Genomic DNA, 19,307 nt, shown 5'->3' on the forward strand with positions numbered 1-19,307 from the left:
CATAAGAGAGGAGGAGGAGGGCACCTACAGGATCAGCTCTACGAACATCAGGAGGACATAGTCACATGTATGGGAAAAAGGCGATTGACCTTTTACGGGCACATGAGCCGTGAGGAGCCTGGCACAAGTAAAGTGGGAGCAATGGTAAACTCAGCTGAGGGCCCTGTGGTTGCCAATCCGTGCTCTCAAGATGAAAGCCCTTCGGTGCCCTTTTAGTCGCCAGTCACTACAGGCGGGGAATAACCGTCCTAGCAGTCTCTTCTATCTACAAGCGTAAGGAATCAAATGGATGGCGGTTTAAGCAGACGACAGCTCGCTACACTGTTTATTTATCCCGACAAAGAGTTCACTGTTCCACTCCAGCTACAAACATGACTCACACTTCCCGCATGCGCTGGCACCCGGCCACACATGTGTGCATTAATAGAGCCGCTATAAATAAGTTGTTCGCACTTATCCGTAAGGTCGGCGGATACAGAGGTGGTCACGGCTGGTCTGTGGTCCGACAGCTCTGTGCTCCGACCGGCCAACCGAACAGAGGAGGGGTGGCCACAGCCGGGGGCGCCGAGTTTTGACAATTGGTGCGGCCCTGAAAATGTCGAAATTTAACCCTCATGAAAATGCAGTTTCAGGTATTTTTGAATGAGCAATGAAAATGAAAATCCACAGCCTGTTTCCAGTCATTTGACTGGGTCAGGAATGGATGAATGAAGCCCCCATCTAGCGGTGAGGATAGGAATTGTGCCGGCTGCCGAAGCCAGTCGCACTCTGAACGAACAATACTTGTCCGAAAGCATCAACTATTGTTTAAAGAGGCTTTTTGAAAACAATAATGAAAGAGTACAAACAGAAGTCCATATAAATGTACGTAAAAGGTAAAGAGGTCTGTTTTAATATGAAAATAAGAGATTTGACATTTTACTGTAAATACAGTCGAACCTCCATTAGTCGAATTTTCAGTTCTCGAAGTAAGTTTGTCTCTTGTTCACGTGTATTTATTTGTCTATTACTGGAAATTCGGTTACACGAATTTCTGGAAGCAAACATTTCCTCCCTTGAAGCCAAAAATACTCCGTAACTCGACTCTGTGCAACACGAACTGTGCAATACAGCATTTGTGGTTTGTGAGGAACAGTTAACAAGTAAAGAAAGGGTCACTCGGAGCTAATACGACGGGAACCGAAAAACTAAAACTTCTAGTGATCGGAAATTCGGCGAAGCCTCGCTGTTTCTCGGGTGTGAATTAATTACCGGTCCCGTACCAAAGCAATCCCTGAAGTCGCAGATGATAAGCTCCATTTACGAATCTCGGCTGCGTGGTATTGTCGAGAAGTTTCAACCTGAAGGGAGGAAGACACTAACGGAGTTTCTTGTCTTCTAAACAGTTACTGTAATAAGGGTTATAATTAAAGTGATGCAGCTCAGGTCCTCCGGTTATTATTATTACTATTAATGAAAGAGAAGGGGACAATCTTAAGCCTTTAGTACAAAATTTTAAATCTTTCCAGTATTTGTAAATCTCACTTATAAAGCGAGTGTTTCTATGAACAGTCGATGGTTCACCACAGTTTCGGGGTTGAATTTATTTTATTTCTTGGTTATGGACATTCATGATTGCGTTGTGATTCAATTTTCCTTGCATACAAGTAGATTATTATTATTATTATTATTATTATTATTATTATTATTATTATTATTATTATTATTATTATTATTATTAGGGTTGGAGTGTTCAAGAAATGTCATACATCTTTCCTGTCGTCCATTTTGGACATTTGTAGGAATGAAGCATGAACTGGACGTTTCTGAGCACATTTAGCCTTCTTTCATAGGGCATATAAGCGGAAGGTTTATCATTTTCTTTGTTTTGGTCATATGGCGTAAAAGTTAACGGCAGGCTGATCAACAATCAGAGGTACGCTGACAGCACTGAAGGGCTTCAGCGTCTGGTAGAGAGAATCGTAGCAGAAGGTCTCAAAATTAATACCGACAAGATAATTTTACTTTACGTCGCACCGACGGCAACGATGGAATAGGAAAGGGTTAGAAGTGGGAAGGAAGCGGCCGTCGCTGAAAACGGGAAACCACGGAAAACCATCTTGAGGACTGCCGACAGTGGGGTTCGAACCCACTATCTTCCGCATGCAAGCTCATAGCTGCGCGCCCCTAACCGTACGGCCAACTCGCCCGGTACCGACAACACAAAGGTCAGGGCCAATACCAGAACTCGTAACGCGCGCATTCTTATGAACATTTACGGGGAAAATGTTCAAGTGCCTTGGCAGCTGGATTACTGAGGACTTAGACCCGGATTTAGAGATCCGTGTACGAATAGAAATGGCTAGTGCTGGCTTTCTGAAAATGAGGAATCTATTGTACTGTGTGACAGAAGCCACAGCTTGGAGACACGTCACAACTTCGTCAGTTACTATGTATAATCAGTGCTTCTATACGGCGCTGAAGCATGGACTCTGAAATGTGCTGTTTTTTGCTTTACATCGCACCAACACAGATAGGTCTTATGGCGACGGTGGGATAGGAAAGGGCTAGGGGTGAGAAGGAATCGGCCGTGGCCTTCATTAAGGTACAGCCCCATTTGCCTGGTTTGAAAATGGGGAAACAGCGGAAAACCATCTTCAGGACTGCCGACAGTGGGATTCGAACCCACTACCTCCCGATAGCAAGCTTACAGCTGCACGCCCCTAACCGCTCGGTGCACAGTAGACATTTCATGCATTTCACGAATTCCAGTAAAATACTGCATTTAGCTTGCTTGGTGTACGCTTGACTGAAATAAGCGGACACCAGACCAATGGCCAAGCACAAGGACCATTATGAAGAGGAAAAGGAAGAACCTGAATATCAAACTTCAGGGAATCATACACCAACACCAGAGGGCAACAAGGAATGAACTTTTAAGGGCAAAGATACAGAGGTACCAAGAAATGAGATAAGACTGAAAGAAGGGAACATTATCAATCACGCAGAGCATACGACTGGCCGGCTTTCTTGAAGGCAGGAATCTAACTTTTCACTTCTTAAAACTCACGATGTTTTCGCATAAAGTTACTTTGTTGTGACAACTCGAAACATGGCTGCACTTTATGAACTTGGATCCGCAAGGAGCGCTGATATGTGGCATACCGCCCCTCTAGCTCGTTGATCGGAACGCAGCAGTAATCCCATCTATCGTAGATGAGTGGCAGCAGAAGAGACAAATCACATCACCACAATGGTCAATATAATATGACTGTTGATCAGTTTTATGGGTTTTTTAGGCATTCACGTTTAGTTTTCTGCCCACTCTAGGGTATTAGAGCTTCTAGTGTAAAGGCAGTCCTTCCCTCCTTCAAGCGGCTCTGTTCGAGCGATTTTTTTCTCATTTTCTATAATCATCTCTCCATAACTTTTGTTACGGTATGTAATACTTTTCGATAGGACCAATAACGCAGGTGTTTAAAAAAGTAAATTCTAGCCACCATCCCCTAAACTTCCATTTCATCCAGCCTGAATAAACATTATTATAGCCTAGACTGTAGCACCTTATTCCCATACATTACATACCGATTTCCATTAAATTCTGTTTACCCATCTTCTTGTGATTCGGCGTTGATATGAACTTAGCAACAAAAATCGAAATTCTCAAGTATCTCCGTTATCATAGCCGGTACGGTAAAATTGTATAACCACGAACCTGCTATGCAGGCGTAGCAGGGGGAGAGGTGATACTCCCACGTGGCGTGTCCCAGGTGGCGGATAGGGGGGTCCTCACCGGCTTGCCGGCGGACTTGAGGGAAATAAAATGGCACTCGCGGACCAAACACACCCCCCCCTGTGGGTGGGGGAGGCAGACGAATAATACACCCACGGTATCCCCTGCCTGTCGTGAGAGGCGACTAAAAGGGGCGACCAAGGGTTGATTGTATTAGAACCATGAAACTACTTGTGATGCGTACCACCACGCGGAGAACACCAACGGTCGCTTTTACTTGTGCGTAGTACCACTACATTAGGTACGAAATAGGTTTGTGATTAGTAGCACACAGGAGAACCGTCCGGTCGGCTTTTGCGGTGCCTGTGATTAGTACCACCATTTGAGCAGGACCATGGGATATAGCCACCATGGTTCTGCCTTGCCTATGATTAGTACCCACTATATGAAGAACACCACGGGATGGGGAGAGGTCCCTGTGGTTAGTACTCTTATGTGATGAACACCATAGGTTTGCGTTGCCTGTAAATGGCGCCGCAAAGTGAGAAAATCATAGGTCTGTATTGTATGTCGAATTTCATAAGCTCTGAGTAGTACAATAATGTGTGGAATACCGCAAGTCTCTGCTACTTTTGATTAGTACCGCAACAGAACAAATACCATGGTTCTACTTTGCTAGCGATCAGTACCGATATGAGGGACCGATAACTTCGATTTAGGACCCCCTTTTGACTGCACGCATACCGTAATCGATTGTGTTATGCTATAGGCTAGCAGTAGTCCCTTGGTCAGTAATACTCTTTTGTCACGTCAGTTTATGTGAATGTGCGACATTGCGGGTCGCATCCACTGATTGTTTTAAATTCATGCCCATCCATTCATTCTTCGTTCTCACGCTTTTGAATTCTGGTCAGTGGAGAATTTTAGACTTTTAATATGTCATTCCATTTCGTCCTATTTCGTACCATTAGGGGCCGATGACCTCTATGTTCGGCCCGTTTAAACAACAATCATCATCATCATTATCATCAAAATTGTATAATACATAAATGATCGGAAATTTACTTTTATATAACTTTAGTTATGTAGTATTTATCGATAGTACCATTAATAACATACATACTTCGGAATTCAATTTTAGGCTTTCCCCCTAAACTACCATTTCGCGCAGCGTGAATGAAATTATTTATAGCCTAGATTGTAGTGCCTCATTCCCCGACTTTACATACCGATTGCCATTAAATTCTCTTCAGCTATTTTCTCGTGATATCCGTACAGACAGACAGACAGACAGACAGACAGACAGACAGACAGACAGACAGACAGACAGACAGACAGACAGCAATTACGGAAAATTAAAAAGTGCATTTCCTTTTTACAGTGGACATGACCGATACAGAAATACCATTCTTTTCAAATTCTGACCAATGTACAGACAAAACTCTGTTATAGACTTGCACTGTGGAGATTTGCGTCCACTGGAATGTCACGTCGTTAAGTTGTTTTAACTTAACAACACTAGTCTCTCTCAGTTATTAAACGATCGTCAGTTTCGAGGATATTTGTAATTAATATTGTAGTGTTAGCCTCCGTGGCTCAGACGGCAGCGCGTCGGCCTCTCACCGCTGGATACCGTGGTTCAAATCCCGGTCGTTCCATGTGAGATTTGTCCTGGACAAAGCGGAGGCGAGACAGGTTTTTCTCCGGGTACTCCGGTTTTCCCTGTCATCTTTCATTCCAGCAACACTCTCCATTCTCATTTCATAGCATCTATCAGTCATTAATAAATCACTTTGGGAGTGGCGACCCCATCGTACTAACAGCCTATATCTGCTTCATTCATTCCATCCCTGACCCGGTCAATGACTGGAAAACAGGATGTAGGTTTTCATTGTAGTGTTACACACACGGCTGTTCCTGCAAACCAATAAAAATCGTATTAGTTATCGAAATTAAGAATGCGCCGACAGTCGCCGTAGGCACAGAATATTGAAGAAAAGAATCATACCTCTTACTTTTTTTTTTTTTTTTTTGCTAGCGTTTTTCGTCGCACCGACACAGATAGGTCTTATGGCGACGATGGGATAGGAAAGACCGAGGAGTTGGAAGGAAGCGCCCGTGGCCTTAATTAAGGTACAGCCCCAGCCTTTGCCTGGTGTGAAAATGGGAAACCATGGAAAACCATCTTCATGGTTGCCGATAGTGGGATTCGAACCTACTATCTCCCGGATGCAAGCTCACAGCCGCGCGTCTCTACCGCACGGCCAACTCGCCCGGTCATACCTCTTACTCGCCATACACCTCAGCATTTTTGTGTCTGGTAATGTCGCTGTGCTGCTGGTAATTAAAACGCTCTATAGCGCTACCTGAAGGGGTCACGAGCCACAGAGCTAACACAGATAAGAAGTGAAGCCCGTGTGGTATGTTCTTGCCTCGGGTACATCGCGAGATTAAGCTAATGAGGCCCACCCCCGGCTGCAGTGACCGCAAATGTCTTGTGACTGCTGGGAAATTTTTGAGAGTGGGCATAAGTTTATCTCAGTGACCGCCAATATCCGACAACCATTTAAAAATCCATTCGAAAAGCCACACCCACTTTCTGGGCGAATACCTTCAGAATTTCACTGTATTCCTGGTTTTTAATTTCCGCCGATTCCTGGCGTGCTGGAATGTGTTGTCATCGGTGGACAGTTTCCGCAGTTATATACACAGAGGAACATTAGAAGTAGTCAAATTAACCATTTGCTCGCTATGAACAACAAATCATGTCCACCGCACATGCCTTGTATATTTGTCCACGTTTGCTGAGGAACATTGCAACCTTCAAGTTCATCTCGTGTTCATTGTGTTAGATCTACCAATAGACCTAGCTATGTATTAACTAGAATTAATACCTCGTATATGATGTGACTTACCGCAGTGAAATATACAAACAGTTTTTAGTGAAAACTATTCTAAATTCAACATTCAAAGATCGATAATTATTGTTAGAGGTACGTATTTTTATAAATAAGGGCTTAAATAGAGTTATGCCTTTGCTGGCAGGATCTAGTGTTTACAGTGTACTAAGTCTTCTGGTATAGGCTAGAGCAATTTTGATACTTTCATTGATCTGTCTGTCTTATCCTTGGATTTGACAGCATGAAAGTGACTGAGGTATGAGCGATGCTAGTAATGCCATTCCTTCTGCAGCCAGTCCTTGCTATGAATGGTGTGAAAATATTGGTCATAGGGTTGGTTGGTGCATGCATTTCAGTGGGCTTGGCAGAATGATATGTAATACCAACTTCTGGCTTGGGGAGGAAAGCAACGGGAAACTACCTCACTTCTCATTTCCCTAGTACGCCTCTTCAGTGACGCCTAGGCCATCCATGACAGCTGTTGGTGGAGCTGTTGAGGATCCAACCAGCCTTCGGGCTGAGGACTAAACATACATACATACATACATACATACATACATACATACATACATACATACATACATACATACATAAATACATACATGCATACATACATGCATACATGGATACGTACATACATACATACATACATACATACATACATACATACATACACAAAAAGTAGAGTACTATGTTAAAAACTGTTGCAGAGGGAGAGAAAAGGACCAAGCAAAGAGAGCAATATGGTGCTGTTGTAATTTATACAAAATTAGCTTTTTATCAAAACTTACTTTTTTAGTATTAAAATGCTGTAAGTGCAACAGTTTTTGCCTGATTGTTTGTACACCTGGTATGCCTAAATGCCACGTAAAACAAGCCCCATGGCCTTGGCCTACCAAGCGACCGCTGCTCAGCCTGAAGGCCTCCAGATTACCAGGTGTCGTGTGGTCAGCACGACGAATCCTCTCGGCCGTTATTCTTGGTTTTCTAGACCGGGGCCGCCATCTCACCGTCAATAACTCCTCAACTGTAATGACGTACGCTGAGTAGACCACGAGTCAGCCCTAGATCCAGGTAAAAATCCCTGGCCTGACCGGGAATCGAATCCGGGGCCTTCGGGTAAGAGGCAGGCACGCTACTTCTACACCGCATGTAAGATGCATAAAAGTTGGAATTCGTTTTGAAAAACAGTTGTATCTGACAGGTATCCCTAGTCAAAAATGAAAGTTTGAAAATTTCTAAAAAGAATGCAGAAGGGTGAGAGTAAAAGTACTCTAATAGCATCATTAATGTAATTTGTGAAATAATTCGAGATTTTACAAACAGTCACAAAATGTTTCAAGGTAAAATCTCGAAAAGTGGTACATAGGTATGGGATGTTATGAATTTTTCAAATTATTGTTACAAAATGTGTTCTAAATCTGAAACTATGTTACCAAAATATTCAAAATTGTATGATTATATAATAATATTAATTTTGGCAACATAAAGGAACTCACAAAATATTGTGAATATCGGATGAAAATTCCAGGACTTGCAAAATTATTACCGAGCTCGATAACTGCAGTCGCTTAAGTGCAGCCAGTATCCAGTATTCGGGAGATAGTGGGTTCGAACCCCACTGTCGGCAGCCCTGGAGATGATTTTCTGTGGTTTCCCATTTTCACACCAGGCTGTACCTTAATTAAAGCCACGGTCGCTTCCTTCCCGTCGCCATAAGACCTATCTGTGTCGGTGTGACGTAAAACAGCGTGTTAATAATAACAAAGTTATTCATTTTTGCGTCATATTTAGCTATTTTTGACAGGATATTTGCCCGCATATTGGGTGAGTTTTAGATAATGAACATCCGAGTTATTATCATTATTAAGAGATGCTGTTAATCGCATTAGGCCCATTTTAAAAATCGCCACTACACCTCGAACGCATGGGTGGCGAAGAGACTGAAAATCGTTATGCGGCATGTTCGTAGTCCGCCTGCCTCCAACGTGAATCAGTTAGCGTCGACATTTGCATAGAGGAAGTAAATCTCCGTTGAAAATAGGAAAACGCTTTTTATGTCCGTCGTGCTCGTGGTGGGGGAAGTATTCTACGACGTGCAGCTGTTTCGCTACACCACGTGACAGGCGAGCCGACTGAGGGTAGGGCAGGCAGTGGAGTGCAGTACTGGCGGTGCGGTGGAGTGAAGTGTGGTCTTCCAGCTGCATGTGGTGACGAGCGGTGAGCCCATCCGGGGCCTCCTCACAACTAGCCATGTTCACCAAGAGACACCGGTACAGCCGTGCAGGTAGGCACATCTTACCGGCTAAAGAATCTACACGGGATAATAATAATATTTGTTGTAATCATTTTAATATTATATTGCTACACATGACTGTAGCTTTCTTTGATCAAAAATGAAAGTAAATCGGACACTTTAAGATACCGTACACCTATTGGGACTGACAAACGAGTCAACAATCTTTCTTTCTTAATCTGTTTACCCGTCAGGGTTGGATTGTCCCTCGGACTCAGCGAGGGATCCCACCTCCACCGCCAGAAGAGCATTGTCCTGGAGCGTGAGACTTTGGGTCGCGGGATACAACTGGAAAGTAGGGCCAGTACCTCGCCCAGGCGGCCTCACCTGCTATGCTGGACAGAGTACTTGTGGAGGATGGGAAGATTTGAAGGAAGAGGGAAGGAAGCGGCCGTGGCTTTAAGTTAGGTACCATTCCGGCATTTACCTGGAGGAGAAATGGGAAACCACGAGCTGAGGTGGGAATCGAATTCCCTCTTCTCAGTTTACCTCCCGAGGCCGAGTGGACCCCGTTTCAGACACTCGTACGAATTTTAAAATTTCGTGGCAGAGCCGAGAATCGAACCCGGAGTGGCAGCTAATCACACTAACCACTACACCACAGAGGCGGACGTGAGTCAACAATGACGGGAAGATTGTCGTGATTGCCAACTTCTTCATTTAAAAAACTTCTGCATTATATTGTTATCTGTCAATTATCCACTCCAGCTGACGATGCATATTTATGAAAGTTAAAATCCGGACTTTCGGCGAACCACGGAAAGGTTAACCGGGACAACGGCCAAAATTGAAACTGCTGGATATGTGTGTAGCGTTGGAAAATGTGCTCATCATCATATAACAAGAGTTTTGTCTGTATATTGCTTAGAATTTTTTTTAAAATGGCATTTCTGTATCGGTCGTGACCACAGTAACAAGGAAATGCACTTTTGAATTTTCCGTAATGTCTGTCTGTCTGTCTGTCTGTCTGTCTGTCTGTATGCATGTACGTATGTACACGCATCACTAGAAAACAGCTAAAGAGAATTTAATGAAAATCGATATGCAAAGTTGCTACAATCTAGGCTATAAACAATTTAATTCACGCTGAGTGAAATGGTCGTTTAGAGGAAGCCTTAAAATGTAATTCTTAAATATTTATGTTATTAGTGGTTTCGTCGATAAATACTAGGCTACATACCTAAAGTTACCGTACCAGCTATGATAACAGAGATATTCATGAATTCAGCACCGAGTTACGACAAAATAGGTAAACGGAATCTAATTTTAATTTCGTGTGGCCATTTCTAGCCGAGTGCAGTTCTTGTAAGGCAGACTCTCCGATGAGGGTGGGCGGCATGTGCCATGTCTTGGTAACTGCATGTTATTGTGGTGGAGGATAGTGTTAAGTGTGGTGTGTGAGTTGCAGGGATATTGGGGACACCACAAACACCCAGCCCCCGAGCTATTGGAATTAACCAATGAAGGTTAAAATCCCCGACCCAGTCGGGAATCGAACCCGAGACCCTCTGAACCGAAGACCAGTACGCTGACCATTCAGCCAACGAGTCGGACAACAAAATCTAATAAAAATCGGTATGTAAAGTCGGGGAACAAGGAACTACAGTCTACACTATAAATACTTTTAAAAGACGCCCTAATATCAGAGTCGAAAGAAAACTAAATATGAAGGCCCGCAATATAGAACGCTCATAAAATTGATCAACAATAACATTATTGAGCAGTGTTTGTTGTGATGTGCTTTGTGTCTTCTGTTGCCACTCATCTCCGATAGATGGGATTACTGTTGCGTATCGAGTTTTTTTTAAAATTTGCTTTACGTCACACCGACACAGATAGAACTTATGGCGACGATGGGATAGGAAAAGGCTAGGAGTGGGAAGGAAGCGGCCGTGGCCTTAATTACGTACAGTCGCTGCATTTGCCTGGTGTGAAAATGAGAAACTACGGAAATCCATCTTCAGGTCTGCCGACAGTGGAGTTCGAACGCAGTATCTCCCGGATGCAAGCTCACTCGCTCTGTAGTACCTGCCTGAATATTGGCGGGAAGTAGCTGGGGAGTTAGCATGCCATTCCTCTGGTTCATCAATTTTCTGGTACTACTGGTACGTAACACACGGGTTCAACATGGCATTCAGTCCCTACTCTGAGGCACTGATTGGAATGAGCAGTGTGCACACTGTTCACGGCTGTCTGCGGCCTGGTCATTCCAGCACGGGGACTTGTGGACTGTTAGATCGGCATCGTAGTACTGTTCGTTAAGAGTGAGAAGATGTGCATTTTTTCCTTTGATCGAGTGTTTTATATGATAACATTGCTTTTCTGCGCTACATTCCTACTGACGTTTTTGTGATGTTCAGTTAGAAAACCACAAAGACAGTGTTTCTGAGAATCCCGCAGCGAAGCACGGGCACATCAGCTAGTTAATACACTACCCTTGTCTTCTAGTGGCAGTTGTCCTCTTTTGCACCCTACAAACAATTCTTATATGGGGCGTATAGACACACAAATAAATACAGTGTGTCATATAGTATTTTATTCGTTTCTCGCAGGTTCGTTTTTCTCAGAAACAATTGAACAATTGATAGTTTGTTGTGTGTGCCGACAGCGTTTCTATCTACATGGGAAGTGAATTATATTTTGACAATAATTAAAATTAACCTTTAACTAGCCGTCTACCATGACAGGGACACTGGACCGTCTCTATTAAAATTCATCGTTAAAATTTGAAAAAAGTAATTTATATGTTTTTAAATTTGGTTATTACATAATGGGCACCGGATGCCGATGCACTGCATTCAAATTCGTTATACAGTAAAATGGCAACTTGAACTTACAGGGAAAAGAGAAGCCACTTATGCTAGACATTATATTGTATATGAAATGATATTGGAGAGTGTTGCTGGAATGGAAGATGACGGGGAAACCTGGAGTATCCGCCTCCGCTTTGTCCAGCACAAATCTCACATGGAGGGACCGGGATTTGAACCAAGGAACCCACTGGTGATAGGGCGGCGCGCTGCCACCTGTTACACGGAGTGTTGGTAATAAAATTGAGCAATATATGCATCTTTCACTTAGATTATTTGAGTACAGGAGTGAAGCATAATAATATATGTTAAACAGATGCTGAGTAAGTTTGTTTCTAGTAAAGGGGCCATTCTAAGATGATCAGGAAGTGCATTATAGATACTTAAAGTATAGTGCCACAAGTATGTATTGTCAACTCTAACGGTATTCATCGCTGTAATATGAATCTTGCTACTACTTCTGTTATACTCGTAGATATCTGCATGCAGGGCTGTCGCTAGCCTTGTCTTAATTATTTTCAAAGTACTTTGATATTTATGGAACATTTCCCTTGATAAAGTATTCCAACTCCTTATTCTCTGTTCTATAAGTGAATATCTGCCCCAATTTGTCCTCTTGAATTCTAGCTTAGTCCACCTCTGCGGTGTAGTGCTTAGTGTGATTAGCTGCCACCCCCGGAGGCCCGGTTTCGATTCTCGGCTCTGCCACGAAATTTGAAAAGTGGTATGAGGGCTGGAATGGGGTCCACTCAGCCTCGGAAGGTCAACTGAGTAGAGGTCGTTCGATTCCCACCTCAGACATCCTAGAAGTGGTTTTGCGTGGTTTCCGACTTCTCCTCCAGGCAAATGCCGGGATGGTACCTAACTTAAGTCCACGGCCTCTTCCTTCCCTCTTCCTTGTCTATCCCTTCCAATCTTCCCATCGCCCAGCCAGGCCCCTGTTCAGCATAGCAGGTGAGGCCGCCTGGGCGAGGTACTGCTCATTCGCCCCAGTTATCCCCCAACCCGGAGTCTGAAGCTCCAGGACACTGCCTTTTAGGCGGTAGAGGTGGGATCCCTCGCTGAGTCCGAGGGGAAAAACTGACCCTGGAGGGTAAAGAGTTAAAGAAGAAGGAGCAGAAGAAGAAGAATTCCAGCTTTGTCTTCATATTGTGATATTTCGTACTTTTAAAACATCCACTCGAGCTTATTCGTGTACTAATATCATTCTGCGACAATTTCTCCACTGACAGCTGGAAACATACCACGTAGTCGAGTATCTCGTCTCCTTACTCCGTAGTCTTTCCAGCCCAAAGTTTGCAATATTTTCGTAACACTGCTTCTTTGTTGGATATCACGCAGAACAAATCGTCCTGCTTTTTTGTGTGTATATTTTCCTTTCCTCGTATCAAGTAATCCTGGTGTAGGTTCGATACACACTAACATGGGGTCTTACCAGAGACTTACTCGCCCTCTCCCTTACACCCTCGTTCATATCAAGATCATTTCTTTGTTGATCGTGCTGCTTTAAAGAGCTAAAAATATCCAGAAAACTGGCAAAAGGACGTAAAAATGTGATCCGAATTCATTCATAATGTTAGTTATAATGACGTATTTAATGAAGGAGTGTAAAAGGGTTCCTACTTCAAGGAAATGAGATCTTCGTCTTCAAAAAAACTCACATCAGAATTTTCTCATTCCAATATTTCACTTGTCTTGCACATAATTTGGTACCCCTAGACTTTTCAAGCAGTCGTTTCATTTTCACTTCATTTTATTTTCATTCAGTTTTCTCCTGTCAGATATGCTTTAACGATATTTATTCACTAGAGAAAAGATTTTTAATAGGTAATGGATGAACTAAGGATGATTCGAATTGATAATCGGCAGTAAAAATGTAATCGAAAAAAGGGCAAGTTGCGAAAAAAGCCGACCCTTTGAACCCCAAGAGTAAAAATAATTTTCATAAATTTTGTATTTGGGCTGTTCTATACTAATTGGTCACATTCAAATGCATTTTTGCCATTTTCAAAAAAATTCCCTCCTAGACTTGGATTTTTGAACATGTTGCTTCAGAGCTACATTGGGGCTCAGTGGTAATTCGAAGAAAAATAAACTGAAAATTTTAAATTTTTTACTCTACTTTATTAAGACATTACACAGTACTAGAAACATTACAGTATCATAATTAAGACATTACACACTACAAGAAACATTAAAATATCATAATAACATGTTTTAGAACACTGGATGATGGGAGAAACGTCACATTACTTTAACAACTTTCCTTTACAAGCACTATCATTCCAGTAACAAATACAGTACACAAGTAAGGCCTACTTGGTATGGAACAGAGGGAAGCAATTTTTTTGCTGCCTGTTAAGTCATCAGCCCAGAGGTTGGTTGGATCCTCAAACAGCACCACAAAAGGCTATGCAGCTATAGGAAAACCACAAAAACCAATGACGAGGTGTGAGGGAGTTTGCCACTGCTGCAGTTAGGCACAAGTTTACTTTACATTTTGCACATACTGCTTGAGTGAGTCCACCTGGGGAAAATTTGCATCTAGCTTTACCAGAGTATCCCAGCCAGTGTTCAGACCCGTCGTACCGAATGCCATCATTTGGGCGTACTGCAAATTTTCGCCTTTTAGTGGGTTCTTTGAGTGCTTCACTGGAGCGACGTTTTGTACCTTTCCCCTGCCCTGATCTCGTAAGCGCGCTTGCAATATTTGCCTGGAATTTTGCCATCGAATATTGACATTTGTTACGTCGTTGAGCCTGATGTCTATGGTACAACAACCATCCATTCATAACGGCAACACTAATGCACCAGTATATAATTCTACTGTACCTCTTCACTGATCTCAAGTCAATTCTGTACAATTCCTGAAGCATACCAGCCAAATCTACCCCTCCCATGAAGAAGTTATACTCTTTTGTAACACTGAGGCAATCTATTTCCATGGTTACTTTTTGTGATGCATTCCACCTCTTACATTTCCCTACTGGATCAATTGCAGCATAAGCTGATATAAAATTCACTGCTTTTCTGTCATACCATCTTATAAGTGCCACATTACTGTCCTTTTCCACACGCCAGTCGTAGCTGCCTCTTCTAGAGCGTTTTAATTCAGCTTCAGACTTCAGGGGACACTTGCCCATCCTGTTATTCCGTATTGTGGCCACACAGAATAATCCCCTTTCTTTCAGTGCAATGGCAAGTTGAAGAGAAGAAAACCAGTTTTTGTGTTCAGGAAGCTCATTTGTGAGAGCCACAACTATGCTTGACGAAATACGGCTGTTTCATCTTCTGAGTCCTCAAAATCTGACAATCTATTTCAGAATTCAGAATTCCATCTGATAACTGTTCAAGAATATCAAGAAGGTCCTTTTCATTCCTTATGTGTGTTGGTTTCATCTTGGCTATTGGCATAAAACAAGTGTAAAATGGAATTACAATCCGGTTGGTAAAAGTTAGGTTAGAATGATTTGTTTATACTCAACCCCAATGTAGCTTGAGAGCAACACCATTTTCTAATCAGATATATTCACTAGCTATCATACATATTCCAGTTTACCATGGTACATCATCTTACAATAGTACATTAAGTTGACAAATACACTAATATAAAAAGTTAACTCACCATTAATTGTTCTGAAACGTGATTTTGTAACACTGGCGGTACTAGATCACAGCCAGCTAATTCACTTCACGTACTAAACACACACACTGCCACCTAGATCAGTGTTGTAAGTGGCATCTGTAGTCATTTTATGAAAACGCACACCTGTAGCTTCATGGCAACAATGGGGTTGAAGGGACCAGTCTAAATAAAAACTGGTGAGGTGTCCTTGAAATACACGTTGCTTAGGAGCAACACTGGTAGCGAAAGGGTTAAGACTTAAAAAAAGACCAATAAGCCAATGAACGCCGAGAAAGGAAACAAAGAACAGATAAACCCCACCACTTCCTGGCCTACAATGGCCCAGAATGAACGTATGGGTCTTGTCTTCGGACATTCGAGAAGAAAAAAAAAATATTTTTCCTCAACTTCCGAGTCCTAAATTATGAGCGACAGCATGTTGCAGTACGTATACAATTGCACATAGGTAGCCTAAACAGCGCTCTTTTATACGTGATTACTACGTTCTCAAATTTGTCTTTATTACAACATGTCATAAGTTTCATGACTTTGAATCAAGGCGCGAAAGATTTATCTTTGATCAAATTTACGTTTAAGTTTGTGGAGCGCTCCAATAACTGATATAATTTCTCTACATAGCTCTTCAGTAAGATCTATTTCAATGCAGGCTATACTGCCTCAAGCACACAGCGAAGAATTAACATATTAGTAGAAATGTTTAGCTTATAACATGACGTGTTATCTGAACCTGTAATGATTAAGAAGGGGTTCCGCAGGGCTCTGTCATCGGATCTTGGTTTCGTTAGATATGAGTAAAGAAGTGCAATCACAGTTAAGCATATTCCAGGATTGTGAGCGACTGCAGGAGGACCTAGACAAACAGTGGACACTGGTAAGATGATATACAAGACGAAAGGTCAGGTTGTAAATTTCACAGTTTTAATTACTGTGTTGACGAGGTGGTATCTCCTCATGTAGATCACTGCAAGTACCTAGGTGTACCGCTCTTCCCACACCTGTGTGAACTGTGTCGCACATGTGGATTTAGCCCTCTTTTACAGCCAGATGCCCTTCCTGACGCCAACCCTAACTTACATGGAAGGATGTAATCACTGTTGCATGTTTCAGTGGTGGTTGGTAGTGTGTTGTCTGAATATGAAGAGGAAAGTGTTGGAACATACACTCAGTCCCCGAACCAGAAGAATTAATCAAACACGGTTAAAATCCACGACAATCGAACATGGGACCCTCTGAACCGAAGGTCTCAACGCTGACTATTCAGCCAATGAGTCGGACAAGGAATGATCTTCATTAAAGTAATAATATTAACAAGATTGTTAAGAAACGTTACAGATCTCTTCGCATGGTTATGAAGGTATTTACGGTTTGTAGTAAGGATGTAAAGGAGAGGGGGTATAGGTCCGTGATAAGACCAGGATTACTTGATACGAGAAGTGGAAAAGATCCAAAGGAAAGCATCGCGATTTGTTCTGGGTGATTTCCGACAACAGAGTAGTTGTACACTTCGGGGTGGGAAGACTTGGGAGTAAGGAGACTATGTGGTATGTCCCGAGCTGTCAGTGGAGAGTTGGCGTGGGATGACATAAGTAAGCTTGAGTGGAGCTTTTAAATGTGGGAAGGATCATAATATGAAGATGAAGTTGGAACTCAAGAGGACAAATGTTAATTTACAGAACGAGGAGTACGCGATTGGAGGGCACTGTTCGATAAATGTCCAAGTTCTTTGAAATGCCAAGACCTACGCCAGCTGCCAGTCATGTTTTGGACACTCATCTGACAGCTCCAGTGTTTACGCAGAACTCGCTTCATTAACGCCATTTGCACCGACCCGGCTTCGATCAGCGGGCGCCTCTCACGACCCCTGGTGGGAGAAGTGCAATAAGCGACTGGCGCCAGACGCTTGTTACAAGACAGTGTAGCGCGTGTTTCAATACTTCACATGTAAGAAATAGAAGTCCCGTGGTGCTCCGCCAGACCCGTTGATGTTTCTCCTCGCTATAGAGCTGTGGTGTCTTTTCGTACAAGACCAGTAGCAGAAAGGAGAGAAGGAAGAATTATCACTCACTCTTGTGTCCAGAGCCGGCCCCGTGGTGCAGGGGTAGCGTGCCTGCCCGGGTTCGATTCCCGGCCAGGTCAGGGATTTTTACCTGGACCTGAGGGCTGGTTCGAGGTCCACTCAACCTACGTGATCAGAATTGAGGAGCTATCTGACGGTGAGATAGCGGTCTCGGTGTAGAAAGCCAAGAATAACGGCCGAGAGAATTCGTCGTGCTGACCACACGACACCTCGTAATCTGCAGGCCTTCGGGCTGAGCAGCGGTCGCTTGGCAGGCCAAGACCCTTCAAGGATTTTTTTATTGTGTCCAGATCCTTACATAGCCAGAAGAGTATATTCATCGACCTTCGCCTGTATTTCTGTTTCATATTGTGGTCATGCAGCATAGCGCTGTCAATGTCTGCTAATGTTATGTCTGGTCTGTTATATTATTGTACCCGCCCCGTCCATTAAATTAACCGCCTTTGACAAGGCCATCTAGAACTTGGTCGTCAAACTGTTTGATACAAGAAGTTTGGACATTTTTTCTCAGATGTCTCTACTATTAACTTATGTTGCGCCCCTTGGCCTGAAGATGAACTATTACTTTTCAAAGTAAGTTTGTGTATCAACATTTTCTAAACTAAATTGTTTAAACTTTGCTTTTGGCGTTCAAAAGTTATCAACACTTCTATCTCTTCCCGCCAACTTAATATGTTACCCAATGAGAAACTTTGTACATTTATTTAACTAACCAATCACGGTTTTTGGTATTTATTTGATTGTCCAATGAAGATTGGGGGTGTGTCAGGGTTTCGACCCAGAGAAATCTCGAGCCTTACTCTCCACTATAAAAGCTGGGATATTTTGGGCTATGTTGTATTAATAATAATAATAATAATAACAACAACAACAATGTTATTTGTTTTCGTCCCACTAACTACTTTTACGGTCTTCGGAGATGCCGAAGTGCCGGAATTTAGTCCCGGAGAAGTTCTTTTACGTGCCAGTAAATCTACCAACACGATGCTGACGTATTTGAGCACCTTCAAATACCACCGGACTGACCCAGAATCGAACCTACCAAGTTGGGTCAGAAGGCCAGCGCCTCAACCGTCTGCGCCACTCAAGGCGGCTATGTTGCCTTCGTGGTCGCTCCAGTCAAGAGGTTTAGAATGTGTTCGTAGCTGAGGCAGGGGGAAAGGGCTCCCTCGTGCATCTTCGGGAGGTCCACCAGCTCAAGGTAATGGCATATCCTGCTTAACAACGTAATAGCTAGCTCAAGGGGAAGGTTTCAAATGTAACTTCTCAAACAAGAAAGTCACTGAAATGAGGGAATAAAGAGTGAAGTACCCTCTTGTCTTCCCTCTCACTATGATTTTGTAACCTTCAAATTTATCTCTTAATTGTGTAAACTTTCCTTCCATCAGACACCACCAGCCTCTGTAACGTCGGGAACAAGTGTGAGGACTCGCGCGCCACAGAACCGATCAGCTTGTCTTAGGAATGATGCCAGTCCGTAACTGATAAGTATATACACTGTCATTTAAAAACAATGAGAAATTACAATTATAAAATACCACGGCAGGGTACAATGGAAAAAAATCATACATGAAATAAGAGCTACGGCCTTCGTCACACGTTGCGGAAAGCACAGCTTACTGTATTGTAAATATACAGATAAATAACACAAACACCCATTAACATTAGACTGACCTTTTAATTCCCCATTCGCTGTTGCACTCCTCTCTTCAGTCTTCTTTCTTCCTTTCCTGATGGTGTCTAGGTTCTTTTTTCCTGTTGGGAGTTTCGCGGGACTTAATCTCATTTGAAAGGTATTTAGGCAAATTAGGGAAAATGTGAGGCACTGCTCCTGGACGTAATTTACATCTCACACGTGAGATATCC

At 42.8% G+C, this 19,307-nt stretch overlaps 1 protein-coding gene across 3 annotated transcripts in view; it reads left to right on the forward strand.

The window, feature by feature from the left end:
• The window catches only part of LOC136886818 (solute carrier family 35 member G1), a 234,656-nt gene that overhangs the window by 130,053 nt on the left and 85,296 nt on the right, over window positions 1-19,307 (forward strand). Inside the window, exon 1 of one of the 3 annotated variants that reach the window (XM_067159648.2) lies at window positions 8,782-8,899. The exons of the other annotated variants lie outside the window; for them this stretch is intronic. Coding sequence (XP_067015749.2) covers window positions 8,866-8,899 — 34 coding nt within the window. The 5' untranslated portion in view covers window positions 8,782-8,865. Of the gene's footprint in view, window positions 1-8,781; window positions 8,900-19,307 lie in introns of those variants that run through there. 3 annotated transcript variants of the gene reach the window in all.

This window comes from Anabrus simplex, chromosome X (genome assembly GCF_040414725.1).
Source record: "Anabrus simplex isolate iqAnaSimp1 chromosome X, ASM4041472v1, whole genome shotgun sequence".
Lineage (NCBI taxonomy): Eukaryota > Metazoa > Arthropoda > Insecta > Orthoptera > Tettigoniidae > Anabrus > Anabrus simplex.